At 37.8% G+C, this 18,032-nt stretch overlaps 1 protein-coding gene across 1 annotated transcript; it reads left to right on the top strand.

Annotated features, from left to right (window-relative positions):
- Positions 1-314: 314 nt before the first annotated feature.
- BNC1 (basonuclin zinc finger protein 1) lies at positions 315-17,391 on the top strand (the record flags this gene model as incomplete). The annotated part of the gene is given in 6 exon segments (XM_080626097.1): positions 315-378; positions 381-391; positions 11,014-11,116; positions 11,282-11,517; positions 12,751-14,678; positions 16,710-17,391. Coding segments are annotated over 6 exon segments (3,024 nt in total).
- Positions 17,392-18,032: the final 641 nt, after the last annotated feature.

Below are 18,032 nucleotides of genomic sequence, written 5' to 3'. Positions count from 1 at the left end.
CTCGGGAGCTGATTGTTTGTCTTATCTTGGTGAGCTAACTCTGTGTTATGTTGCAAAACCTTGAGGCATGTTGTGTTTCTTCGTGTTCCTGCAGTCTGCAAGTGAAGTCAGCTTCATTAGTTTCATGATGGCACATCAGTGCATGGCTGGTGTTGCCGCTTCCTTCAAGCTACTCCCGGAGCATGATCTGGGCTGCCTTGGTTTGGATAAGCTTGTAAGGATTTGTCAGCCAGATGTGACAAGATTGTCAAGAGGCAAGTAAAGAAGGAGATCTGATATTAATCAGTGCATAGCTTGGAGCCAAACTTTCTCAAATGCAGTGTAGTAACATGTTCTTCTCATTTACTGCTTCTCTTTGTGGCTATAGAACTGCCACTGTCTGAGTTTGACGGTTAAAAGGGATGCCAGCTAATAGTCTTTAATTGTAAGGATACAATTCTAGGTGGGAAAAGATCATATGCTTCTATTTTTAACATCCTTTTGGAAAATACGGTTCTGTTTACTGCAGTTTGCTGAAAAATATGCAAGTGGTGTGTTAGACAAATGTGTCTGTTTCTGTACTTTGGTTTTAAAACAGTGAAATTGTGGCTCAGCTCTCAGTGCTGGAGGAGTGGGAGGTGGGGAGCCTCACTCCACTTAGGTCATGGTGCAAAGTAGGACTAGCATTATTTTTAACTACTAACAACAGTGCCTGTTGGTTTTCTTTGTTCTAGTGATTAGAACAATATACACTTTCTAATTGCTGCTTTTACAGAAAAGGAGAAAAATACAGACTTTCAAAGAGCGTATCATTTATATTACATTAGATCTACTTACCATTATGTGTATACTGCTAGTAAGTTTTCTTCGTAATCAGCATGATTTCATTTCTGTTTGATTTAAACTCTAGAGTTTTTAATAGTTTGCAGCTTAATCAGACTTTTATTTGGACAATAGGTGGACATGTGAAAACTAATGTTATGGAAAATACATTTTTGTTCTACTTTATAGATATGTTTTTGCTTGATTGGTTTTTATAAATTAATTTTTCTGATTATTCTTTGAACCACCGAACCATCTCTAACCTATCCAGAACCCTAAAATAATGGTCTCTGCAAACATATCCAAACCTGCAGGAAAGCCAAATCTTCAAGGAAACAGGAAAAATTATTAAAATTATTATTGGGCCACTTCATGCGCTTCACTATAGCAGAGACAAAATTCTGCCTACTTAAGCTGCAACAAGCTTTTGCCTTTTGATACCAAATGTCTTGACTTCCAGCTTCCGTGCCCATTCATGATACTGTTAAAAATCCATTCATACAACACTGAGCATGTCATTCCATTTCCAATCGAACCAGTCAGTGACTGATTTTGTTTTCAGTAATAAAGACTTCATTATGATAATTTTAAATACACCTCTGACAAAAACAGAAATGTTTTCATTTAATTTCAGATTACAGTTTTTGCTACATAGACATATTCTAAATGCACTTTTGGGTATGATTTGGCATTGAGTAAACATTTTTCATGCAGATTTGAGCTCAATTTTAGGTATGGAACTTGAATTCATCATTCCAGAAAAACATCTATCCAGGGAAGAAAAACTATTGGTTTGGCCCTCTGGATCATTTCCTGCTCTCCCTTGCTTTAGCGGGGCAGGAGCTCTCCCAGTGTCTATGTACTGGGCAGCCAGCAGTTTTTGTCCTAACAGATGCTACTGTTGAAGTTTTACAGCAAGTGTCATTGTCTGTCTTCTTTTTAGTTTTTATTTCTTGCTATTCTATTGCTAGTTACAATCTCAAAAATCTGCTTAGGGACTGAAATGTCAATATTCAGCCTAAAAAAAAAAAAAAAAATATTATTGAGGGAATGAGGAAAAGTGACAATTTCTAACATTCCTCAGTCATTTTGAGAATAAAAAATAATGACATTTTCATTCCACACTTTAAAACCATGGTAGGATTGTTTCTTTAAACAAATAAGAGGGAAAAAAAGCAGCAAAACACAAACTTTTGACTCTGAATTTCAAATATAGCTGACTATCAATGAGAAATGGGTATTTTTTCATTTGAAAGGAGCTGATGTCTGAAAGCCACTTACGATTTTCCTCACGTGCGTTCACTAAAAGGGAATACTGAGTTTCCAAGTTTTAACTTGTGAAATTACCAGTGGAGCTGACCCTGTTGCATAAAATGTTGCATAACTGCAGCACCATAGATAGTATCATGTATATGTGTACAAATACTGTTTGGGTTTAAAATTTCTGAAATTGCATTAAATGAAATTGTGTAATGCTAAATGTTTCAGAGAGCTGCTATATTTTATTGTTATTCTTTATATCTTTGTTCTGTAACAGGGAAAAAAGAAAAAACTCAGCATGAATATTTCATGGCTTTGAGACTTAAGCATCTGTGTGAGGAGCTGAAAAGTTAGGATTGTCTTTGAAACATTAACTCACCCACACTGTCCATATATAACACTTTATAAGCTAGGTAAAGACATATTTTAAAGGGCTTGCAGTTGATTTATACTAATATTTTTCATTTCTATGATATTTGTGAATTTGGGTGTATAGCACTTATTCCTTGCTAACATAGGGCTTGGCGTTATATATTTAATTAAATTTCAGTTCATGGATAGGTCTGTACTTTCACCATTTACCGTGGTATGCATAGCATGGCAATACAGATAAACAGTACGCGCACAATTTATTTGCTAGATTAAATGGCATCTTGTGCTTTATCTTAAGTCCTTTCACACCATTTCTATCCAGTGACTTATCCAGACTCCTAAAGCCTGAGCATTTTTTGTCATGAGCACGCAGCACTCTGTTACTTTTTTTTGGAATGCACTAATAAGAACAATTCTTCTGTAAATTTATGAAGAAGGGAAGTCACTTCAATACCTTGTGATAGACACGGCTTAATGCTCAGCAAAACGTTTCTGCCCTACGCAGGCCAGGGCAGGTATGCCAGAGGAACCGTAGCATTGTAGTCTCTTTCAGAATCAAAAGTAAATAATTGTAAGATAATGATAATGTGACATTTTTCATTCCTCAATTTGTATTTCTTGGTTTTCTTTCCCAAACCAAACGGTAAAAGAGGATCTAAATGCATGCCCAGGTCTGACCAAGCTGTCTGTCAGCACACACCTGTTGTTAACAAGTGAGATTAATTGCACCATAACCCAATGTATCTACAAGCATGTTGCTGAACGGCAGAATTAAGTTTTACTGTCCAGTGCTTTTTGTTTAAAGAGTAGCAGTCCGAGTGTGTGCTCACACACACACGCGCACGCTCACATTCTTTTCTCTTTATAATTATTTTGACAGTGCCATTAACAAGAGTTGCCCTAAGGGGCCCTTTAGGGTAAGTGACATACATGAGGAGTGATTTTCATCCCACAAGTTATGCTGTGATTAAAGTTTGGCCTTGTAGCATGCTGCCTCTCTCAGAAACGGCTCCCTTCTGCTCCCTCACCCTGCTGCTGTGCCGGGGACTGCCCTGAGCTCCTCTCCATTAGCTGCTGCTGAGCCCAGAGTTGCTCTAGGATTGAGTCTGATTTAGTTCAGTCTCATCTCAGCTCCTCAGTCTCAGGTCTGTTCTCAGAAAAACTATTTAACAAAGTGGTGACACATGGACTCGTGGCCCATAATTCAGTAGCCAGCTAAAACTGTCTTTTAAATCCACAAGCATGGCTGATTTGATGGGGTGGTGCCATTGTGTGAAGGTATTACCTAATTTCAGTTCCATCTTACTGAGCTTTTTCACTTCCCTCCACGTTTTAGATGGTTTTGAGGATGTTTTAGTTAATTATTACAAGGACAATTAAACATTTTTAGCTCAAGGTGCTCAGCTACACCCACAAGAGAGAGATTCGGTCAAATTCTAGGCCCAAATTAGCTTTTTTCAGCCCCACGGAGGGAGAGGGTAATGGAGTAATGCAGCTTGCTGCATGATCTGGGTTGTAAATACTCTTATTTACGTGTATGCTCAAGCTGTGGCTGTTTAAAAGGAGGTCAGGTTTTGGTATCTGACCCCAAATAAACAATATGAATATATACATAAGGATCCAGAGAATTAATGGGATGTATTCTGTGGTCTTATCTAGAAAATGTATTCAACTTGAGGCCTTTGTGTTCTTTTAGGAGTAAAAATCATAACGTAATTTCCCCACAGAGAACGGGTAAGTGGGAGTTGAGTGGTATTGGCACCAGCCAAAATCTTCGGCACAGCAGGTGTTGTTTGGCCTCTGAAACAAAAGGTTTTTGTCTGGATTTTTCAAAGGTTCTTGCACCTCCTGAGTTTGGTAGGAGCTGGTGTGTATGGTTGGTGCGTATGAAAACCAGCCGAGTTATTGAGGAGCCATCGTGGATTTAGGCACTGAGTTATGAGTGTAACTTCGTGTTTAGTGGCACTGCAAAAGGCAAGTCGTGGCCCATCATTTTCATTTGTCTCCTGCTTGGTCTCTTGAGCAGGAGACAAGAATTTTGCTAAATTATTTCACTAATAAGCAGTTTGTCAGATGAATCATCAAGGGCTAGCATTTTAAACATGTCCTCTAATGGAGAAGGTTGGGGCTATTTGGTCGGTGCTGTTTACTCTGTCACTTCCGTGTGCAACTTTTCTCTGCTTAATTAAAAGCTCAAAATATGGATACAACAAACTGTAAGGTTTGTTTGCTTGTTTGCCTCTCATGAAAGACGTTTGTTGTTACTTAATATTTTTATTAAATAACTGTATTAAAGGCAGCTGTTACTTTGTAAGAAACATTTTCTGTGAGATAAGACTGTGGAAATAGTGTGTGCAGCATTCAGTGCAGTATTATTGGTAATCTTATAGGGACGTTTTCCTTGTTTTAATACTTTCATGTAATTATTTTAGTCTTAAGTATTTTAAACTTCAGTATAGAAACAGCAGAGATTGCAACAGCCAGATGTACTTGCGCAGGCATAAATGTCCATGAATGGAAACCCATTTGTTTCAAGGACTAAGGCAGGCAGTGGATGTGTGTTATCAGTGATGTGTGACTTACCAGCACAGCTTTGACCTCAGCCATGACTGAGAACTGTAAACACGTGATAGCAGAAAATACCACAAAACTGAACTGAACAAGTTCATGCCAAGTCATAGCATGGGCCAAGTCTACCTTGTGCAGAGTAGCCCTCCAGTGGGCCTTGTTGTCAGACCTGTACACAATATAAGTGCGTTTCAGTGCACTATTGCTTGGTGTGTCTCTTTTCCCCATTCCGTATGTGTCCTCCCAGCTCTGCTTACAGGCACTGAAGGGTTTCCATGTTCTGTCCATCCTCCAGGCATCCCTGTTTCCTCTTTGAAGTGAGCATATCAGGAAGAAGAAAATGGCCCAAAGCCTTTCCTTGAAGGTGCTGCGGGGGTCCTCCTAATGTTCTCTACAGGCAGATGGAATTCATGGCCTTAGTAAACTGGGAATATATTGAAACTTTCAAGGAACAATAGAAATGTAAGATACTTAATTTAAACTCTAACAGATATATCAACGTGCATTTTAGGTTTAATTGTTGAGCTATATCTTCAATAAGTACTTAACATCATCTGGAGCAGCCCAACACCTTTTGTGATTGCACTTGGAATATACTGGAATATATTTTGATTTCAGTAAACTGCAGAGAGCTCAACAGAGGATAAAAAGCTGAAGTCCGTGTTTAGGGAGAACACGCACAAGGGCTAAATATGTACTATGGAGGGGACAGGGTGGGTACAAATACATATGGGATAGATGATGAAAAAAGTATTAGCGTGATACAGATAAGCACAGCTGAGCTGTGGTACAGTGAAAGTAAGGTGGGCAAAATGTAAATTGAGAACTTGTTCTAAATCATGACAAAAAAGACAGACAGTATTACTTATCAGTGGAATATATCCTTAGGTGAAATGTTGCCTTCCAAAAAAAAAGGGCTAAACCAAAGCTTTGCTCATTGTATGGTGTGGAAAAGAAAAGCATTGACAGAGGTGCTTTAGATAAAGGGGGTTTTAATTAATCTCTGCTTTCAGTGGTTGTTCAAAGGATTCAAACACAGAAGTAATCAAATTTAAATGGGTGGTGAAAAAGGAAGACTTATTTAAACTTTGCAACCACAAGAAACCCAGTGGATAACAGCACTAACAGGAAAGAAAGCAAATTGGCCAGAAAGGCAACTTCGCTGTCATATGTAGTCACTGTTTTCTTTACTGAAAGGTGCACACAGATTTGGATTTGTCCTGTGGATTGTACTTCTAGTTTAAGAGATAAATGTATCCATCCTTTTACTTTTCTTGCAAATCTCTTATGAAGTGCAAGCAAGAAAGTATTTCCTAATAACCATACATATGTCCCATGTTTAATTTTAGTTCTGTAAACAAAAAAGAGCTTAATTTCTGTGGATTATTCTTAATATGTGAGCAAATTGTTACCTGTACTCTAGGAAGTACAGAGACTTTCATGTTTTAGCTGATTGGCAGACAAAACAAAAAATCCTAACGCTTTACAAATTGATCTTCTTCCCCTATTATAATTCTTGGCTCTTCCTCCACAAGTGTTCTTACTGTAGAGCCCCTGCAAGTTTATTCTATAAAAATGGGACATGTCCCTGTTTTTTCCTATAGGATATTTTCTCACCAGAGCACATAACTTGGAGGGCTACATACATTCAGTGGAATTACTTTTTCTGGCAAATGAAGGTGAGATGGCCATAGGAGATACAGCTTGTTGCTAGAAGGACATGAAAAGTTATGTCTCATCTACTGGAAGTTTCACACATTTCTTTCATGTAATTCCTATTTTTATTTGAAACCTGCATTTTAAATTGATAGGAATTTCTAACCCCTGATTGGAAAAGATGTCCCTGTAACACAGCATCAATGGCAGCATTTTGTCATTAATCCTCATAGCAGAGCAGCAAAGCTCTCATGCTTTTCATGTGATGGCAGTAGCTGTAAAATAGCAGTTTCTAAAGGGAGGGGTAGCTTTGTGCAAAGAGGACAAGGGTTTTTCTTGGGTGCCAGAAACAATTGCTGCCCTGTGCAATATCAACACTAAACACCACCAGGGTAATCTGGGACTTGCTCTTCCATTTGAGTGGTGTCTGCATTTGCAGCTCTCACTGCATGCAGAGAGCCAGACTGGCTTTCCATTGTGAGCAGAGATCTCTGACTCGGTCCTGGCAGAGTCTTCAATACTTGCTTACTCTTTAATTTATTTCCCAAGCCAAAGTGCTGTCAAACCAGAATCCACTTAACACTAAACAAGATTTGATACAGTTATACAGCTCTCCTCCTCTTGCTGTGTTGTTTTAAACCTGCTGTTAGTATGTTACAAGCAAGAGTAGGTCCCAAAAGGCTTCAGGAGAGTATAGATGATCTCAAACTTGCTTTAGAAATGAAGCCTGATTATGTCCCACAATGAGAATGAATTTGTCCCATTATAGCTTGTGCTTTTCTGTGAAGGTGGTGAGTGGGTTGCAAAGTAACGTTCAGTAAGTTTTAAAGCATAATCGAAGCCACATCGATATCTGGCAAAGAAAGATGTCAGCAGTCATGACTTTCAGGCAACAGATGTTAAGATTTCTTTTTCAGTGATTCGTCGTTAGATGCTTTATAGTGGCCAGTTTAATCGTTCATCTGTTTCTCTTGTAATGAGGAATTATTTGCATTAAAAAATCCAACATTTGGTTTTCCACAGTCCTGCTGGTAAAACCACAGGAAATTTTGATCAGAATTTTCAACTCTATTAAAAAATAATACATAAAATGAAGAAAGTGCTGCTGATAATGGATTTAGAAAGATCCATTTGTGAGCGAAAGAGTGACTGGAAAGCAATAACAAGATCCGTGATGATAGCATAAGATCTATTTTTTGAAATATCTGCCTTATGTTTCTGGAAAATGAAACTAAATTAATAGACCTAAATGAAAGGGTTGAACTTTAAAAAATTTCCACTTTAATTTCCATCTACGTTTCCAATCCTTTAATTGCAATTCTGAAGTTTTACATGTATGCAATATAGAAAGTTATTCCTTTGTTCTGTAGAATGAAATTGTGTGTACATTCCACTTGCTAGGAAAATAAAGCTCATTAAAAGACTTGATATAATTACAGTACCTTAGAATAAGCGTATAAAGGACAGTAGGATTAACAGGCAAAAGACAAGCATATTAATCTCAAGAAGTTTTTGCCAAATTTCATTAAACTCTGATATAAGTTAACGTGGGAGATAATCAAAGTGCATCTTTTAGAAGTGCCTTTTTAAGTTGAACAACGAATGAAGATTTAGAATTGTGACTCACTGATTATTTTAGAAGTTAATTTTGCCATGTTATATATTCTCTGTGACTATATTAACGCAAATGTTGCTGGAGAAGTTTTAAGAGACACAAACTGTGTTGAGCACAAATGAAGAGAAAGGCTACCAACCTGAAAATCACACGTGTTTCTTCTCAGGGATTCTTACAAGCCATTTTTTAAATCAGCAGCAGATCCCTGATTTCAGGGTATACTTTGATATGTTGGCAGTATGCAAGCTAACTTCATCTAAGACTGGTGTCCAGAAGCAGTAACATATTGACTTGAGAGGGGATCAGTTCCATATTTAGAAGAGAAGGGAACTTTACTCTGTAATAGCCGCTTTCATATACATAAAGCAAAATGTCCTCCTTTTACTTTTTGCCTGTGCAGTCTTCTACACATATGCAGGAAGACATAATAAATACATGTATCATATAGAAAAAAGATGTTACGCAAAGCTCTGAAATGCAGGATTTTGTGCAGTATTTCTTTCTTGTCTAAGTACACAAATCAAGAAGAAAAAAACAGTTTTGAAGGTCAGTGGTTTGCAGAACATGTCCAAAGGAAAAGGAATTTAAAAAATTTTGAAATCTCAATTAACTTATCATCATGACAACTTTCTTCATTGTGCATATTTCTGCTAGATCTTGCAGAAAAAGGAAGTACTCTTTTGTAATATTGTCTGGAGGGACTGCAAAAGACGCATTTGTGGAACGCACAGCAGTTTACCAAACCTAGCAGGGTTGCTTATGGAAGGGGTTCAGTCTGTGCAAGGCACAGAATATTATGTGTGTACAGAGGGAGAAGACTTCAACTGCATTATTGTTGGATATCTTGTGATAGAAATGAATCAGCAGCCAACTGTGTCTTTTTTTTTTTCCAACCTTTCTGTAACAAATTTATGGCTTTTTGTTGTTACATGAAAGTATTTTAGCATCTAAGTGAAAATATATCCTCTATTAAAGTGAAGCAATTCACACTGTGTGGGGTATTGATGCGTATTTTATCACTTTATGGGGAACACAGAGTTTTTCTCAAGAATTCAGTATTTTGCAATGGCTCCTTTAAAAGATTAAAGGCAAAATGATTCAGAGATTTCAATAGCCCTGTTGCCACTTGTTCTGATTCTTCAAATAAAGATGAATCTCAGCATCAAGTCACTGCAGTTTGGAGATGTGCATGTAAGCTAACTCCTCGATAAGCCAGCTACTGAGATTTTAAAGTCTCAGTCCAAATCCAGTCATTTAAAGCACTAAGCATCCAAACACCCTGCACAAGCTTGTTTGTAATAGATTGTTGTACTTGTTGTAGTGTCTTGTTCTGCCCTTAGTCAGTCCAATTCTTCAAGCCTAAAGAAATATGCATTGCAAAACCCAGTGAAATTATCTTTTTCTTAATGTCGTTTTCATTTTAAGCATCTCCTGCATTCATTTTCCTTAGTCTCATTGTCCAAAAACTTGCTTCTCTATGTTTCCCAAAGCTGTCAATGTGGGGATGCCTGCGTTGAAAAGACATTACTTTTCTCTTCAAGTCTTGTCTTGCTTTTCTGTGGGTATTAATAAGTAGAGGAAATCTCCATTTTGCATATGACCCTCGGAGCATGAGTAGCAGCCAGTGGTGGGTATAACTTTGCCTTTTTTCATATTTGCTGTCTGTAGTTCAAAACATAACACATTTCTTTAAAACCAAAAAATTGCAGACACATTACAATTGCATTATCTTTTTTATTTATTTATTCCAGTGCAGAATTTCTGCACATTAATTTCTTCACTTTCCCTCCCTTAATAAATATTCCATTTTTGCAGGAACTATTCTCAGTATCAGATCTAAGCAATACAGAATCTTACAAATGCTCTGCTCTATAGCAATCCCTATGGTGCTTTAACTGGGACCTCAAAGTTGTCTGTCTGCCTTTTGTAGCAGATGAGCACATACAGAAGAAAGCATGTATTCCAGGAAGCAAGTTTGTTTCACCCTGTTGATTAGGAATAGCTGAATACTAATTTGATTTGCATTATAGATGACCTCAGTGAGAGTAAAGTGATGCACAAATTGAACTGTGCAACTGGTTGCTATCTTTGCGTGTTCTCTATTTTGCCTATTGTCTTTCAAGCATCTCTCATATCAAGTGTGACTGCTATAGGTTTGAGGAGCTGGAGTACTTTTTGGTTAGCTTTGTTACTGAGAAGCACTAGCAGACTGCTGTATCTTGGACAGGATACTTATATTCTATGTGGATACTACTGTACATAAGGGATGGCATCTATGTAGAGATAAGGCATTGCTCATTAGAACTTCTTATATTGCAGTATAGAGTTCCAGCAAAACTTTGAGTGAGACTTTCATCTGTATGTCTTTGTTTTCAAACCGTCCTGAAGAAAAGTGTTCTTGCATGAAGATGGTAGCTGAGGTGAATGCACAAGAACACTTTATTATTGTTATAAAAGTGCTTCTGCCTAAATAAATCCACAGAAGTGTTGCACGTATGACATTAAATATTTTGCTTCCATAATATTCTAGTGTTCTAGATGGTATCTGATCCTCTTTAAAGCAGAGGTAATCTTGCATAACTCAGGTTTTGCTTAGACTATGTCTATTGCACATTGATAGGTATGTGCTGGTATGCTAACTCTGTCTTCATGTGGATTTTATGGGTGGATTTTATATGTATACTCTGCACACTCTCGATGGTGCTTATATATTACCTGTCATCCTTTCTATTGATTTCCAGGCTATCCGATGCACTCTCGTGAACTGTAGTTGTCAGTGTTTCAAACCCGGGAAAATAAATCAGCGACAATGTGACCAGTGCCGGCATGGATGGGTAGCACATGGTAATATTTGTTCTTGCAATCTATATAAAACTTTTTAGGACCCTTCTCACTATAGCATGCTTTTTATGTCACCCCTCACCCCCCCAAACCGCAGTATTAGTTAAATTCGATTTTATCTATCTCTTGTGACTCAAGCTTATTTACATTTTGTTATTTTATTTTCAGCCCTGAGCAAGTTAAGGATTCCCAACCTCTACCCATCAAGCCAGGTAGAAATAGTTCAATCCAATGTTGTCTTTGATATCAGTAGCCTCATGTTGTATGGAACCCAAGCCATTCCTGTGCGCCTTAAAATTCTGCTAGATCGGCTTTTCAGTGTACTGAAGCAGGAAGAGGTGATACAGATTCTCCATGCCCTGGATTGGACACTACAGGATTATATACGTGGATATGTGCTACAGGTATTTAGATGGGCTTTTTAAATATAAATATGATCACTGAGTAGTAATTCATAATGTTTTCTAGCTTAGTCTTGTCAGTGGTTCACAATGTGTTAACAATGTGATACACCTGAAAGGCAGATAGACTTGTACAAGCTTAGCACCAGAAAAAAAAGGGTGGATTTTTGGTCATTGCTCTCTCCTTCAGTCAGGCTTACCTGAAATCTTCCTACTTTGTTCAAATCTATCAACAAAGGTAAGCCAAGAGAAAAAAGAAAAGTTACTGGGAATGTATAAAAATAAAGGCTTCAGAATTTGTGCTAGAATTATTTAAACAGGGAGTTTACTTTTATAGAGTAGCATAATACATTGACAAATCAAATTGCCATCTTTTTAAACACCAGGGACAGTATTCATCTCTGGTGTAGTGCTACTGACCTTACTGGAGCTACATCAAGGACGAATTTGGCCCTATGTGCTTACACTAATGTTAGTCCTTGCTACTGTGGAAGTTACCTTTTATGTAAAGTAACATTATGATCTTAAATTATGACACGAATCAATATTTAATGGTCTTGATAATCTTGCTTTTTAGTGTTAGGATTAAAAATACGGAATCAATTACCTTGAACCTCTACCACATGAAAAATTTATAATGTTACGTTCTTCATCATCTTAGAAACTCTTACATGCACTGTGAAAAATCTCAGTAGGCCATCAAATACATGTTCTGTGATAAAATATTTATTGTAGTTATTGGGAAAAGTTAGGCATAGCTAGAGTTTGAAAGAACTCCAACACTAGTGTAATTACAGCTGTGCTCTGTGAACACTGGCAAAAGATCAATACAGGTTCATTTGTTCTCTGATCTTAGTTGCTTGGAAGATTATTAAACTTGCAATGAAAGAATACTTGACTTAAATGAGGAGCTAAATCTTGGCCTGATTGCTCCATCTCTGCTGTCTGTACTTACATGATACTAACTGTTGTTCAAATGACATGTCTTAATTTTTGTGGAAAAAAAATAGTTTATTGGAAAGTATTACTGTCAGTCTGAAAGAAATAATATCACTACTGTAGTAAAATTTGGAAGGAAGTATCACAGAATTGGCATTAATCTCTTATTAAATAGAAGGATTTTATCATTTCACTAGATAAGAAGTTTTAATCCCTGAAAAAAATGAAAGATTCAGGGGAGGGTTTTTTTGTTTGCCTTAACTAATTTTGGACTCATTTAAATATTTTTTGCTTTAGGATGCTTCAGGAAAGGTGCTGGATCACTGGAGCATAATGACCACTGAAGAAGAACTGGCTACTTTGCAGCAGTTTCTTCGTTTTGGAGAAACTAAGTCTATTGTAGAGTTAATGGCAATTCAAGAGAAAGAAGGGCAGTCCATTATAATACCACCACCAACTGCCAATTTGGATATTAGGGCATTCATTGAGAGCTGCAATCAACACAGTCCTAATTTTTCTGCTTCCTTGGACAAAATGAGTCCCACCAACATTCATCCCTTTGAGAATATTGTAAATAACATGGCTTTCATGCTGCCATTTCAGTTTTTCAGTCCAGTGCCTCCACCTTTGATAGGTTCACCACCAGAAAGGCATTTGATTGAGCAAGGTCAAGACCATAGCAGTGAAACTAAACAAGATGTTCAGATACCATTTTCTGAAAGCAGCTTCTTAACTTCTAGTTCTGCACCATTTCAAGTTGAAAATGAGAGGAGCATAAATGGTCCAGATGTCACCACTAAAACAGAAGATGATGCCCTTTTAAGTGATTCCAGTTCACATAATGCAGCAGCAAAGCTTGAAATGACAGCACTATCTCCAGAAAACAAAATGAAATCTGTTGAAAAGAATGGTGCTGGGCCAAGGAAAGGGCGTGTTTTCTGCACTGCATGTGAAAAGACATTTTATGACAAAGGTACTTTGAAAATACATTACAATGCTGTTCATCTGAAGATAAAGCACAAATGCACAATTGAGGGTTGCAATATGGTATTTAGCTCTCTGCGTAGTCGAAATCGTCATAGTGCAAATCCTAACCCCAGACTCCATATGCCAATGAACAGGAATAACAGGGATAAAGATCTAAGAAATGGTTTGACCATTGCTGGACCTGGAGATAGTAAAAGGACAGAATTTACAATTTTAGGTCCGGATAGCAGAACTATTACCAGCTATGCCAGCTCTTGTACAGATTCTAAGGGTCAGGCTGGATTTCCCAGTATTGGACAGAATGGTGTCCTCTTTCCAAACCTGAAGACAGTACAGCCTGTTCTTCCTTTTTACCGTAGTCCAGTCACACCAGCTGAGCTTGCTAATACTCCAGGTACTCTTCCTTCTCTGCCTCTTGTTTCCTCCTCTATACCAGAGCAGCTTGTTTCAAATGAATTGCCATTTGACATGCTACCCAAGAAGAAATCTCGTAAATCAAGCATGCCTATTAAGATAGAGAAGGAAGCTGTGGAGACACCAAATGAAAGCAGTGATGTTGCCAGTTCTGAAGATGATACACGTCTGCAAGTGGTAAGCGACGGAGAGCTTGAGACCTGTGAGCATAAGATAGAGAAGCGGGTGACCGACAGGGTGGAAAAGCACCCCCATTCAGGTAATTCATGGAAATCTGTCTCTGGGGTAGAGGGCCGAAAGTATTTTGAATCTGTCTTTGCGCCAGATAACAAATACATCAAGGATATCTCTGAGAATGAATTGCATCACTATGAGAAAGAGGTTAAACCAGAAGAAAACCAACCATTAAAAATAGTTTCCCATGAGATTATGTATGAAGATCCAAAACACCACCACAATGATGTTATAAAACCAATGACTGAACCCCCCGTGTATATTAAAGAGCAGTCAAAGCGCAGGATTCCTAAAGATGACTGCCCTGAATTGCAACACCACTTGCTGACCGGGGGCTTTTTCAGCACTTTGTCAAACAGGGGTGCTGCCATTCCTTGTTTTGAAGACTCTAAAGATATGGATCATGTCAGTCAACATGCACTAGGGATTCAGAAGGAAGAAAGCCGCTTTCATTGTGACATCTGTAAGAAGACTTTTAAAAACCCTTACAGTGTAAAAATGCATTTTAAAAATGTACATCTCAAAGAAATGCATATTTGCACAGTGGAGGGCTGTAATGCTGCTTTCCCTTCTCGTAGAAGTCGAGACAGGTAAGAAAATTATAAACAAAATTGTATTTATTTTACCATCACAATGGATCCTAGTTTGAAATTAAAATGAGTGTTTGAGGAATGGAGCCTGCAAAGGTTTTCTGTGTATCCTCATATAACAGGTACGATAATTTATCAGAACATTCATGAAATGAAAATCCACTGAAATATTTCCTTTCCACTAGACAAGGTATTAAATAAAGCCATGAAAATTTCATAACTGATAAATAGTTGAATATGTTATTGCATTGAAATGCAATAGTTGAAAGAATACTTTAGAACATAAAGGGAAAGCCACAAGGGTATGAATTCAGCAATTTGCCAATAGATGCATGTGTGAACTTATATGTTTAATATGTACTTTCATGTGTATTTTAATATATACAGTGCTCTTTAATGAAAAAGCAATGAGATCAATTCAGGAACTCTTCACTTGCTCTTGTCCTTGCTTTACTTAAGGATTTTGAACAGACTGGTGGGAAAAAGCCCATAATAAAAGTAAGATTACACTATGTCAGTACAAAAATTAACGTTACATGGTGCTAGTTGAACTAACACTATCTGGTGTGTATCCACATTGGTAGTGCTTTTATGTGTGATTGCATACTAATTCCTAAAGTATATCATGAGTTTAATTCAGTTTACTGTTAGCTGCAGTATTGTGTTGTTGAAATCACTTCATTTCAGCCTATTGTATACATAGAAGCAAGAACTGAAGCTTTATTGTTGACTATCAGTTATGTATCTGAATTGATAAGTGATAGATAACAAACCTGTTAAAGTGCAACTAAGTGTTCTAAGTTTTCTGTCTCTCCTGTAAGAGTGTTACTGCAGCTTTTGGCTGCAGGAAGCATGCCTGGATAGTTGTTCAGAGTGACACAAGGTTTAGATTGTCTGTAATCTGCTAGGAGTGCTGGAGCCAGCTGATGCAGTCCAGAGAGAGGATGAGCTGGTCTCTGAGGACTGGCCGCTGCATCTGAGATGCACAGCTTCATCTGCTGCCTGCATCTTCCCAGATGTGAATTCCTCTCCACTGTAATTGTGATATGGGCCACAGGAAAGAAGGCCAGCAGTAAGATTTGCGTTCACATGCCATGAATTCCTTCCTGCACCAATACATTCAGTTAAGTTTTAACATAGGTGCTTTTGGAAGATGGTTTATTTAAAGAAAAACCCAACAAAGCCAACTCACAAGAAAGTTAACAAGCTTTGTGCAAAACAGTAGTTATGTGAAACAACTGAGTTATGTGAAACTTTGCAGAAGTTTCTAAATGAGTGCTGTGACTGCAAATACCACATTTCTACGCGCATTTGAACAGTTCATGGTTTGGATTAAACCATAATGGCAAAGAGAAAAATTAATATTTTCCCTGTCTTGCAATAAATTGAATCTCCTCTCCAGAGCCTGGAAGTTTTCAGTGAGCTGATTGGTTGTATTCAGTGGCCAGCAGTGATTTTTATATGTTTTGCTGGTTTTAAACTGAATCTAGAAATGCCCATTTGGAACCTGCAAGTTGCATAAAATGTAAAATTCCTTACTTCAAGGAAAATCCTGTCAAGTGAAAGCTCTGTACTGATGTGTACAGCTGCACCCTGGCACATGGTTATGGTATTTGAGATCATCAGTATCTTTTGCAGACTCCGGTGTCACTCCTTTCCTGCATTGTCCATTGGGAAAGAATCTTCTTACCCCCCTCAGTCCATTCTTCAGTCTCAGTTCGGTATACAGGTTTTTGGTCTGTCCTCCAACTCTTTTAGGCCCAGCACTAGACCTAGTGGTGCAGACAGCTATCCACAATGCAGGAGAGAATCTGAAACATTGATTTCTGTAGAGTTATTTCTGATATATGCTAGTGCAAGCAAGTTCAGATTATCTGTGTGCACTCCCAGTGTGGCAGTTGGTCAAATTAGCAGTATACAGTTCATGCATGCTACTAAATATTGATTTTTTTTCTTTGTTAATAATCATTATGAAACCGCTGTTAAGTGAGGCAAAACGCTTTCTTGCTAAGCTTGTCTTTGTTCTTCTAGACATAGTTCAAACCTAAATCTTCATCATAAGCTTCTGACTAAAGATACACTGGAATTCAACAACCATTTCAATGCAACATACCTCTTGAAAGACATGGCTAAGGAGTTTTGCCAAGATGTCTCTTTAAAACAACATGTTGGACATACTTCTGTAATCTTCAAAGGAATGAACAGAACAGGCAGCTTCGTTTTTCCAGTGAGCAAAATTAGAGAACCCTGTTCTGAGAGTTATGGATATGATCCATCGAATGATGGAGCTGTTCTGGATCTGAGCACTACTTCCAGCATTAAATCTGAAAGCAGTGCTCATTCTTCTTGGGATTCTGATGGAGGAAGTGAAATATGCACCATGCCCATGGATGATAGTGATGAAAGCTGTGAAGGACCCAGCCTAATGCCCAATGATGAACTCTACCAAGACTGTACTTTAATTGAGAAAGCTAATCAAAACTTTACAAATTTAGCTTCCAGTTTGCCGATAACTTGTCATATATGTCAAAAAACTTACAGTAATAAAGGAACATTCAGGGCTCATTACAAAACAGTGCATCTCCGCCAGCTCCACAAATGTAAAGTCCCAGGTTGCAACACCATGTTTTCATCTGTTCGCAGTCGGAACAGGCACAGTCAAAACCCTAACCTGCACAAAAGTCTGGCTGGGTCACCAACTAGCCTACAGTAAGATCATGCTGATCTGCATTTTTTTCTGCTAAGAATCATTTCAATTAAGGAATGTGTTAACATTAGTTTTATTTAAACTCATTTGACTGCTAGCCCACTCAAAAAACACGGTCAAATTCTTTTCTCCTGCGTGTGCTCTCCAGCGGTTTCATTTAGCAAAGCTTGGTGCTGTAGTTTTTGTGCAATTGGTTGGTTTGATGTTAAATAGCTAAAGCTTCCATAAAGAAAAGAAAGCATCTTAGAAATGGGGAAATATGGAGAGATTAAAGTATTTTTGATGCCTATGAAGTATTACTTGCCAACAATAGAAGCTTCAAATGAGAAACATCATCCCTTGTGTTTACATGTTAAATTAGTTGTTTTATTATGGGAGAAATGAGTAAGGATTGGGGTGAGTTTCTTCTGGTTGGGTTGAGAGTTTTGGGGCTATCATTTCGTTCCTGAGACCACAGTCTGAAGCTGACTTGCAGTATTAGTTGAATGTGGTATTTGCATTTTAGTATCTCCCAAAATCCAAAAGATAAATTACAAATTTGGGAACACTTTGCATACAGTTCAAATCTTTTGAAAATCCTGCAGTCCTTACTCTTGAAGTTGGCATTTCACTTGGATAAAGATTGCAGTATTTTGGCTTTCTTAGCA

The sequence above is a fragment of the Psittacula echo genome, assembly GCF_963264785.1.
Source record: "Psittacula echo genome assembly, chromosome: 10".
In the NCBI taxonomy this organism is placed as follows: domain Eukaryota; kingdom Metazoa; phylum Chordata; class Aves; order Psittaciformes; family Psittacidae; genus Psittacula; species Psittacula echo.
Note: the sequence above shows the minus strand (reverse complement) of the source record. Positions and strands in the feature narration are given on the sequence as shown.